Here is a 12,275-nt window from a genome sequence, read left to right on the forward strand (position 1 = left end):
TAAGCCATAATGCAATTTATACTGATTCGCTTCTATCATTTTTTTAAAAATAAATGGACAAACATAGAGTATGCAATCTTTTAGTATGATCACAACAAAGTTATACACTAAAGACTTGATAAGATCATTTTTAAAATTTCTATTTTCATTCCATTAATAACTATAAATTGTGTTGTTTCTATAACTAATAACACTGTTAAAAGTAAGGAAAGTGCATTTATTATTTTACAATTGTGGAGCTTTCTAATACATGTAAAATATCTCAGTATCATCTGTAATTAAAAATTAAATTTTACTGACAATAAAAGAAACAGCCTAATTTCCTGGTACAGCAAATTCTAAATTATATATATGCTAATTTACCACACTATTCTGACTTAACACACAGGTAGACTGAAATTGTCTCTACTATTCATGAAGTTCTCAGTACACCTACACACATCTACCAGTTGGTATACTCAATAAAGCAACCTGAATAGCTCTTTTCTCATTGGATTTTTGCTCAAAAGGAAATAAACAGAACACGAGCTAGTAATAAACTAACAGAACCCACAAGATTAACAATGCAATGACAATGGGAAATCAGTCTTTAAAAACTCACATTTATGAATGAGAGGAAAAAAAGTCATGATTTTACCTAATGCTAATAAAGAAATCCCCTTCCTACTTCATCTGCTGCTACTGGGGGAAAAAATGTGTACTTTCTCCATACTCTCCAAATATGCTTTCTCTGAGAAGGATAAGCTTATTAACAATGACTCACCCCTGTAAGTCACTCAAATCTATCACTCCTCACTCAAGATTAAACAAACACAGAGGTCATCACTTGAATTAAATTTGGAATAATAAAAAGAGCCCTCAAATTTCAGATTCTATGCATCAGACCTTAACCATTTTATGTCCATTACTAAAGGATCAAGAATACTAAACTAAAACAATAGTCTCCAAAGCAGTTGTGTGTCATGATCCACTAGCATGAGGAAGAAAATAATACGACTTCTTTTTCCCATTTCTATGTTTTGCAGTATACCTTCTTGTCAATGTACACTAGCAGCGTTATCTCTATACACTGTAAGTACACCAAGTTAAGACTGAATGTCCAACCATTTTCCTTAGTAAGTTACATAATCAAAAACTTTTTTGTTTGAAGATCACAAAAATAAAGACTATTTTCCTGTGGTTCAAAAGTATACAATCATTTAATTATGTTCTGTCCTAAATATGGAGGCTACATCTAATAATCCTGTAATTAAGCACATAAACACTATACATATGCATCACAAGAGACTTAAGCACTGAGACACACACTACACTCAGTTTCCCTTCTCACACACACCACTTTGGAACAGACAGGTTACTTAATTTTTAACTGATTTTTAAATCTGTAACATGTTCAAATTTTCTAAAATATTGTTACAAACAGCAATATTGTCATAATTTAAATTGCCTTAATTCAGAATTACAATAGCCCTCAAAATCTAATTCTATAAAGTTTGTACTCTAAGTCCACATATACTTCTGCTCCCTTAGCTGCTAGAGGTAAAACACACATCTGAATTCTCACAGGGACAGACCAAGATCCTATCTGTCCATTACTATTAACAAAAACAGATAAGCAGAGTTGAAGAATGGTTAGAAACTGAATTTGTATGAGAGTCTAAGATAAATACTAAACCATCTGATACATACTGCCTTTCAGTGCGTATTGAATACTTACGTAACGAGCGTCGTCTTTTGTTCTTTAATTTCCTCCTTTTGTTCATTCCAGCTTTAGAAGGAGATTCTTCTTTGGCCTTTGGCTGGCTAGAGACTTTTGAGGAGTTCTGCTGACTGAAGTGTGTGGGTACATGGCGAGCTAGCCCTCCCTGAGAAGCAAAGCTGGCATTGCAGCCACCGACAACACACTAAATAAAAAAACAATAATAATGTCAGGGATGCAGTATATGATACAAGCAAAATAGAAACGAGTGGATATTTTGTATTTTCAGAAGTCAGTCAGTAACACTACTGAAGTTAATTCCAGAAAGGATCTATGATCCATGGACAGAGAAACCTGGTGGGCTACAGTCCATGGGGTTGCAAAAGAGTCAAACACGACTTAGCAACTAAATCACCACCACCACAGTCTTTCGTACGTGCAAAACTGAGAAAACAAGATCTACTTAACTACCCAAGTCTCCTGGCAACTGCTATTCCAACAACTGGATGCAGAGTGTTTGGAAATCACTAAAATTACAGTTTTAGTGCTAGTTAGGACACAACTGAGCAACCTCACTTTCACTTTTCACTTTCATACATGGGAGAAGGAAATGGCACCCCACTCCAGTTTTCTTGCCTGGAGAATCCCAGGGATGGGGAAGCCTGGTGGGCTGCCGTCTATGGGGTCGCACAGAGTCGGAAACAACTGAAGCGACTTAGCAGCAGCAGCAGATCTTAAAAAATAATATTTTCAGGTCTTCTAAGAAATCAATGTTGGGCTTCCCTTGTAGCTCAGCTGGTAAAGAAGCTGCCCACAATGCAGGAGACCTGGGTTCGATTCCTGGGTTGGGAAGATCCCCTGGAGATGGGAAAGGCTACCCACTCCAGTATCCTAGCCTGGAGAATTCCACAGACTGTATAGTCCCTGGGGTCACAAGGAGTCGGACATGACTGAGTGACTTTCACTTTCAAGAAATGAATGTTACCAATTAAAACATTTTCCAAAAGTGGTCCTCAAACAGGACATGACTGAGTGACTTTCACTTTCAAGAAATGAATGTTACTAATTAAAACATTTTTCAAAGTGAAAAGTGAAGTCGCTCAGTCGTGTCCGACTCTTAGCAACCCCATGGACTGTAGACCACCAGGCTCCTCCGTCCATGGGCTTTTCCAGGCCAGAGTACTGGAGTGGGCTGCCATTGCCTTCTCCGGGGAGAAGTGGTCCTAAAACAGCAAAATCCACACTGGATTGCTGGGGGCTTTCCATCAGTGATTTATTCAAGCTGTTTAGTTTCTTACTTGACAACCAAACAACAAGCAGGCAAATTTGCCATGTATGCCACTAAATGTATCCAACACACTATTCCCAGATGGTTCAACTTACATTTCTCTAGATTAATACCACAAGACTCCACACATTTCCACAATACTGCCCTCTAGTATGTGTATTCAAACTTCTAAAAGCACAATAGAGCCCAAGAGGCGGGGGGAGGGAGGGGGAGAGAGAGAGCCAGCGAGCACGCGCACGCACAGAAGCGACCTGGGTCTTTGCAACGCCATGGACTATAGCCCTCCAGGCTTCTCGGTCCATGGGATTTTCCAGGCAAGAATACTGGAGAAGGTGGCCATTTCCTCCTCCAAGGGATCTTCCAGACCAACAGCCCTCTATTAGTAATGATCATAACTTTATTCACAAAATCTCTTTAAATCTGACCACATGAAAAGAGTTCACCCTCCTGTGAGGAACATCCTCACACTTACAGATCATAATTAGATAATTTATCCCAGCCCATCTTTTCCATGCATTTTCAAGGCAAGAATATACTTTTATGAATATATACATTACCAGAAGCGTCCTGCAAATCATAACTATCTCTAAATATACTGGCTTACAGATTCTGATAGAAATCAGTGCTGGCTGAAACACTTCACAGCAAAATCCTTGCAGAGTACCATTAAGAATTATTCTACTCATTTCAGTATAAGAGACATGTTAAGCGCTCCAACGGTACTCAGTATTGCTAACAAAAACCTCTGATGATTCTAAAGTGCACACTAGGTTGAGAGAGAATGACTCAAGATTTTAGTTCAAATACTTACCTATTCCATATTTAGTACTATTAACATTAGATGCTAGAAGTGTAAGGATGGATGAGAGATATACTTTTTGCACTGAAAGTGCTTATATGTGATCATCAAGACATATATATCTATAAAGCGACAACTTCAAAGGACTGTCATCAAGGGTAAGGCGCAGAGTTATGGAACCCTGAAACAACCAGCCATATTCAGGGCTTCACAATTCATTTAATTCTTACGGCTCTTATCAATAGTGTGGTCCTCGGATTGCCTACATCACAGAAGGCTCAGCTACAGATTCTGACCTTGTGAAAGAAGCTGCGCCTTTGACAGTTGTTGAATTCTTAGAACCTAAAATCTTACTACATCTATTTTGAGCACCAAAAAAGAATAATGCTTTTTAAAGTTTCCATCTTCTGCAGATTATCACACTGCCAGAAAACACCATTATCTACTACAGGAGCCACTAGTCAGATGCTGCTACTTACCATTATAAATAACACTACCAGAAGAAACTGAATTTTTATTTAATTTTATTAATTTTTGAGGTGAATTTCATATAACACACCATTTTAAAGTATATAATTCAGTGGTATTTAGTGTATTTACAACCTACAAACAAATACAAGGTTTATAAGGACAGCTCCACATCCTTGCTCAGACTTGTCATTTTTCGTTTATTAAAACCATCCTAGTGAGTATGAAGTGGGATCTCACTGCAATTTTTCACTTGTATTTCCTTAATAATCACTTTAATTTAAAACCTGATAATTCCTTCTAAATACCAAAAAAAAATTTAAATATGGTTGGAAAATGTGCCTGTGTGAATCTACTTCTCCAACTGCAAATTTTATGAAATCTTAATATAGATGAAGATAGTGAGGGAGGGGGTAAATTAGGAGACTGGGATTAACATACGCACACTATGTATAAAAGAGATTAACAACAAAGACCCACTGTTCACATTCAATGTCTTGTGATAACCTATAATGGAAAAGAATCTGAAAAGGAATATATGTACGTATTTACAACTGAATCCATCTGTATACCTATACCTAACAGTGCAAATTAACAATACTTCAATTAAAAAAGTTAAAAAATAAAATAAATATAGATGCAAGTGTTCAGAGCCTGAATTAAGAGTGCTGAAGGAGAATCACCCTGAAGTTAGTTCTGCCCTGTTCAATACATGCCAGTCATTAGATACATAGAGCTACTGAGTCCTTAAAATGCGGCTAGTTCAAATTTTTTAAAAAGCGTTACAAGTATAAACTGCACACCAAATTTGGAAGATTTAGTACCAGAAAGCGCAAAAGATCTTATTAACTATGTATATTGACAAGATGCTGACATGATCGAATAGGTTAAGTCAAAGATGTTCTTTAAATTATTTTCATTTTCACCTGTTTCAAGTATTTTAACACAGCACTGAAAATTTTTAAATATTAAATAACACATTCAGTTCACACTTTATTTCTATTAAACTGTACAGTACTGCCATAAGACATGCAGTACTTATTTTTCTTGTTTTTCCATTTTAAAAGATATCACCCCTGTATTTCCTAACACCTATTCTAAAAACATACTTTATTATTTATTTGGCTGCAATGAGTCTTAGTTGCTGCATATGGGATCTAGTTCCCTGACCAGGGATTGAACCCAGGCCCCCTGCCTTAGGAGCTCTGAGTCTCAGCAACTGGACCAACAGTGAAGTCCAAAAAACACATACTTTGTATCAATTACATATTTTATGCCCCATGTGACAGATACTTCAAAGAATGCAATAAATAAAACAGTTTTACTCTTAGATTCTTGCTTGAGTACTGGTTATTCAAACAAATTTATGGACAAATTTCACATTCCAAATTTTAGAATTGCTGCTTGACTACAATTAAGGCAGCAATGACAATAACTGTTCAGATCCAAGTCCCCAGGTTTAAATTTCTAGGGATTTTGTCACACGAATCCACCCAGGATTATCCTAAATTACAAGGATTCGTTACAGATTTATTTTGTCCTGGGTTCCTTCAAAACTGGAAAAAATAAGCTCTGGTAGTACCTAGAACTAAGAGAGTAAATATCTCAAGTTTATTTTAATGAGCAATGATTCAATGCTCAGGAAATAAAATCAATAATGAGAATTCTAATAGAAAATTATTTTATCTTTGGTTTTGGTTTTTATCTTTTGGTTTCATCAATCAAGAATCAAAAAATAAACAAAGAACCAAAAACAAATCCTAAAAAGAAAACATAAACTAAACGAGAATTTAGAATGACAGAGAAGAGCACTTCTAATGAAAACAAGTACAACAGAATCACACACCTTTCACTGAAACACAAATTCATTTACCCTAACAGAAAAATTTTAAGTGTCACTAATCAACAGTCCACTCATTTAGTGTTTATCACAGAGAACAAGGGGAGAGACAAATCTGTTGCCTCAAATGGTCTCAGTGCATTCACTCCTCTTAACACAAGTATTTCACGGTGTTGAGTGATTTTACTGTTCAAATAGTCAATGTTTCACCCACACATACAACAATGACCACTGAACATACGCTACCACATATGGTGCTGATTAAAAAAAAAAAAGCAAATCTATTTGAACAATCAGGGGAAAAACTGGTGGTTGGACAACAAGTGTTTTAAATGTTCCATCTTCCGAATCCACTGAAACATTTGTTAGCTTCTCTTGTGGGCATGTAGCAGTTATAAAGTTTGAAACATGGAATGACAGTTTTTTCAAACAGATTTATTCGAATGAAGCAGCGCCAAGACAGTCATTCATATTCACATTCCCATAAGTGCTATTAAAATCTACAAGGGGCTACTGAAACACAGAGCAGAAAACAGAAGATACGGGAGTATTTATTAACAAGAAATCCAAAAGAAAACAAACATTCCAGGTACAAATGTTGGTTTCTTAGTTTTGACAAATGTACCACAGTACGTGAGATGATAACATCGGGGGAAACGAATGGGGTGAAGGTATATGAGTACTCTCTGTACTATCTTTGCACATTTTTTGTAACTTTAAAAATTTTCTGAAACAAAGCTTTTAACATTCTCTGGTAGAAAGCACAGCCTATACAAAACCGCAAGGAGGTCAAAAGGAGATCCATTTGAGATGTACAAGTAGTTCAGTATCTGGCTGGAACACAATTCCTATGAAGATATAGTAAAGGAATGAATGAGAAGAGAGAAGCAGGTAAGTATCAGACACGATACTATACATCATGCTAAGAAACACGGATGTTTTCATTTACAGAGACAGAGGAGTTACCAAGGATTTCAAATAGCAATGACTAAGTGAACCTTAGAAGATGAAGTGGGAGATGAATAACAGAAGAGCAGAATGAGAAGTAGTAACAGTATTCAGAATACCTGAGAGGGAAGCAAATTGATAGGATTTGGGAATGCATGTGGGGGCAGTATACGAGAGGTTGAGAGAAGAGTCAAGAATAATGCAGGACTCTTCAAGTTAGGGTAATTGGATGGAAGATCTTATTATTTACTGCGTCTAAGATAGAACCATGGTTGAAATGGAAAACCAAGCTTCTGTACATAGTAAGTTCGAAATGCTCCATAAGACATCCAAGCTGAATATTCTATTCTGGAATCCAAGAGGGAAAATTAGGGCTAGATGTAAACATCTGGGAGTATCAGAATATACAGAGTATTTAAAACCAAAGAACTTGATAAGATAAAACCACTTAGGGTGCGAGTTTTTGACAGCAGTTTCCAACATTCAGAAGTGAGGCAAAACAGCAAAGCAGACTCTGAAGGAACAGCCACTGAGTTTCGGCAGGGATGAATAACAGGCAAGTGTGGTATCAAGGAGGCCAGACAGGAAAGAGTAAGTTAATAAAAACCAAGACCCCATATGCAACATGCACAGAGCAAACAGAGCATACATCTTTCTTCCCTGTGCTTCTCCCCTTCCTTTCAAAGACCTCTGAGTTGGTATCCTCATTTACTACAGAAATATTTAATTATCAGTTTTTGTAACTAACCACATTCACCCAGTGTTGTAATAAGTGGTATGTCTCGTACAGGGTCTCCTCATAAGAGAAAAACATTGTAAACAGAAGTTCTTGGATTTCCCTGGTGGTACAGTGGATAACAATCTGCCTGCCGATGCAAGAGACATGGGTTCAATTCCTGGTCCAAGAACATTCCACATGTTGTGAAGCAACTAAGCCTATGAACCACAACTACTGAGCCTGCTCGCCTAGAGCCTGTGCTCTGCAACAAGTCACCATAGTGAGAAACCCATGCAATGCAACTAGAGTGGCCCCCGCTCGCCCCAACTAGAGAAAGATCCATCGCAGCCAAATAAAGAATTCTTAAGCACGGGTACACATCCCAATCACCAGTAAGATTTTTTAAAATAAAGGAGCGTCTAGCAGCACATCAAAAAGATTCTAATTTAATTGGTCATGGGCACAACTCAGGCACCAGAATTTGAATACCCAATGGCACAGCTCATATAGTAGAGAAAGAATGACCTCAAGACTCTTCTTCAGTTCAGTTCAGTTCAGTCGCTCAGTCGTGTCCGACTCTTTGTGACCCCATGAATCACAGCACACTAGGCCTCCCTGTCCATCACCAACTCCCGGAGTTCACTCAAACTCACGTCCATCGAGTAGGTGATGCCATCCAGCCACGCATTCTCTGTCGTTCCTGTATCCTCCCGCCCCCAATCTTTCCCAGGATCAGAGTCTTTTCCAGTGAGTCAACTCGTCGCATGAGGTGGCCAAAGTACTGGAGTTTCAGCTTTAGCATCAGTCCTTCCAATGAACACCCAGGATTGATCTCCTCTAGAATGGACTGGTTGGATCTCCTTGCAGTACAAGGGACTCTCAAGAGTCTTCTCCAGCACCACAGTTCAAAAGCATCAATTCTTCAGTGCTCAGCTTTCTTCACAGTGCAACTCTCACATCCATACATGACCACTGGAAAAACCATAGCCTCGACTAGACGGACCTTTGTTGGCAAAGTAATGTCTCTGCTTTTTAGTATACTATCTAGGTTGGTCATAACTTTCCTTCCAAGGAGTAAGCATCTTTTAATTTCATGGCTGCAATCAGCATCCGCAGTGATTTTGGAGCCCAGAAAAATAAAGTCTGACATTGTTTCCCCATCTATTTCCCAAGAAGTGATGGGACCAGATGCCATGATCTTTGTTTTCTGAATGTTGAGCTTCAAGCCAACCTTTTCACTCTCCTCTTTCACTTTCATCAAGAGGCTTTTTAGTTCCTCTTCACTTTCTGCCATAAGGGTGGTATTATATGCATATCTGAGGTTATTGATATTTCTCCCGGCAATCTTCACTCCAGCTTGTGCTTCTTCCAGCCCAGCATTCCTCATGATGTACTCTGCATGGAAGTTAAATAAGCAGGGTGACAACATACAACCTTGACGTACTCCTTTTCCTATTTGGAACCAGTCTGTTGTAGATTTCCAAATAACCAGATCCCTATCATTCCCCACCAGTGACCAATTAGTTTCATGGGTGGGTGGCTGGGTAGGTGTATGTGTTAAGGAATCGTGTTTTGTTTTTCAGTATCATCATGTTCATTTACACTTATTTTCCTAATTTATACTCAAATTGTACCATCTTTGGTCAGTGGAAACCTCCTAAAATCTGGCTGCCAAGGCTAGGGAAAATGAATCCTTCAAACAGAGACACAAAAAGGCAAAGGAGAATTAAAGACAGAACAGGGTGCTAAAAGTCTTGTATTATTACAGAGAATGCTGAAATGCAAAATATTCTCACCCCCCCAAAAATATACATACATATATAATTTAATATATATATAAAGTTTTAAAATATGTATTATATATATGTATCTGTGAGGTGATGGATGGAGTCCTTTCACAATTGTAATGCATATCCAGTCATCACAATGTGTCCTTTAAATATCTTAGAATTTCATTTGTCAATTATATCTCAATAAAACTGGAGATAAAAAGCAAAAAATTTTTAAAATTATCAGTATCAACTACCATTATCAAACACGTTACAAAGGAACTGAAGAAGGAACTTTCTCATCACCCATCACAGTGAATGATGTAATAATACTGGCATCACTGTGTCTTGTAACAGTTACCACAACTGCCTGTATGCACAACTGTAAGACTCACACAGTTAACGAGGATATAGTAGTTTAATTCTGGTCTGATGAAATTTCTTTTTTCTTTATCACAATTTAGGCTACGTTCTTGACTCCAAAACACTTAAAAGGACTGGCTATTTCATATATTAGGTCTGAAAGAAAGTCTTAAGTTTTTCAAGCACTACTCTATTACAATGAGAAGTCATTCAGATATGTCACTATTATGAAAGAACACAATCATACTCTGCTGCGGGAGACTAGCTGCTGAGGAAAAGTTATAATAAACACTATAATAAATACAATACCCATGACAACTAAGTGACTACAAGTACTGTGTTCAAAGTAAACAGAAATACTAGAGTAGAAGAGAAATGTGTAGGAAGAAAAAGAAAACTATGGAGCCTATCTAAAAAGTATAACTATGTAATTTCTACCACACTATACAAATTTGTCCAGACAAGTAACTGTCACACTGGCAAAATGGAACACGGTGAGCTGAGGTCAATTAGCCATGATAAAGCTTAATACCAAATGACCAAGGAGAATGAAAATCACCATTAAAAATAAAGACCAGAGAATAGCTGAAAGAATTTCAAAATCCTAGTCCTATTAACACATGTAATGTTTTTCAAACTTTAATATAAAAAGTTTCACTACATTTAAGAAAATGGCAGCAGCAACTCCCCTCACACAAACTCTAAAGGCACATACAAAGCAGGGGTATATATACAAGACAAAATGAATGGCGGGGGCGGGGGGGGTTATTATCAAGGAATAATCTTTGCATTTTCATTATACAACACAAACATTATTAAAAGATAAAAACTATATCTGCATTTCAGGAGTATGATTTTATAAAACTAAAGTTTGATAATGAGCTAACAAGATTATTTTCATATGACATTAACTTTTTTATCATCAAGCACAAAACGAGGAAGTATAGGAAATATAAAATTCAGTTTAAACCTAAACGACACATCCGTGACTTTCACTGATTTCCCATATCAACTCAATTAGGTCTTTCTGGACTTCTCTTTTCTAACCTTTCCCATTACCAAAACTCCAACGGACTTTTATCATATGAATCTTTAATCTTCAGACAGTTGCCCCAGAAGCCACATGAGCAAAAACTGATAAAATTCAATATATAAAAATCTGTATTAGATGAGCATCAAAAAGATAGCTATGTATTATAAGATTAAGAATAACATAATACGTGAGTCCATTCTGTAGCTACATGATAGAACACTGGGTAGAAAGCTCTAAAAAGAGAGTATCAACTAATCTGAATTTTCAGATGCGAATAAAGTTAGAAAAATAACTTTCTAACTTTTCTAATAATGTTCTTTCATTTTGTAACAACCCTCATAATAATAAATGATTAAAGCAAAAAACATCAATGGATACTAAAACTAGTTCTAATGGGGAACAATATTATTGATATGGATTGAAAGTGTCCCTCCAAAAATTGATTATTAATTATAAAGGTACAAATAAAAAGTTTGTGGTAGAGAACCTAGAAATTCCACCTTAACCAAGTGATGCTAGGTAACCTGATCTATGATGGAACAAACTCTCATCAAGTATTCCCTGAAGTGATAATAGTGAGAATTTTTATTTTCTCCCAAAATACATAAACTGAAAATGATCACATCAAATAACTCCCAAATAGGGAATATAATATAAAATAAAAAATGTATACTCCTCAAAAATATTACTGCCATAAAACATAAAGAAAGGCTCAGGAAAGTAAGTTTCAAAGAGTCGTGAAAACTAAATGTAACGCATGATGCTCAACTGAATTCTAAACAAAGTGAAAAAAATGGCTGTGAGGGACATTACTGGGACAGTTACCGAAATCTGAATAGCTAGTAGCATCAATGTTAGATTTCTGGATCTTGATAACTGCACTAAGGTTATGTAAATGAGTGTTCTTAGGAAATACACATCCTGAAGAATTTAGGGATACTGCTCCTCTTATTTGGCTCCTCAAAAACAGTGTAGTGTGTGAAATGTGTGTGTGCAAGAAACAAGGGAGGAAAGGAGAGAGAGAGATGGGAGGGAGGAAGACAGATGGAGAGGTGGACAGAGAGAAAGCAAACGCGGCAAAGTGGTACCGGTGACTCTGGCTGAGGGGTACATGGGAGTTCTTTACACATACATGTGAGAGAGAGAAATACATGGGAGTTTTCCCACCTTTTCTGCAAGCTGAAATTTTTCAAAATTATAAGTTTAAGAAATTTGCATTTTAGAAAATGGGGAAAATATTTAACTACTATCACAGGAGGGAAATATTTTTCCTACTTTATAAAAAAGAATAATGAGTAAGCTCAAAAAGTTATCCATCCTAAAAATACAAAAATAATTAACATGGGGGGA

The 12,275-nt window shown here is 36.7% G+C and overlaps 1 protein-coding gene across 5 annotated transcripts in view; it reads right to left on the reverse strand.

The window, feature by feature from the left end:
* AEBP2 (AE binding protein 2) overlaps nt 1–12,275 on the reverse strand; it is a 296,022-nt gene that overhangs the window by 242,608 nt on the left and 41,139 nt on the right. For all 5 annotated transcript variants that reach the window (XR_016037669.1, XM_055394700.2, XM_055394702.2 and 2 more), the window contains exon 4: nt 1,718–1,904. Coding sequence is in view for 4 of the 5 variants with exons in the window: in XM_055394700.2 (XP_055250675.1) it covers nt 1,718–1,904 (187 nt within the window). In the remaining variant the exon portion in view is untranslated. The remainder of the gene's footprint in view (nt 1–1,717; nt 1,905–12,275) is intronic.

This window comes from Moschus berezovskii, chromosome 6 (assembly GCF_049115385.1).
Source record: "Moschus berezovskii isolate FMDL1 chromosome 6, NW_MosBer_1.0, whole genome shotgun sequence".
Lineage (NCBI taxonomy): Eukaryota > Metazoa > Chordata > Mammalia > Artiodactyla > Moschidae > Moschus > Moschus berezovskii.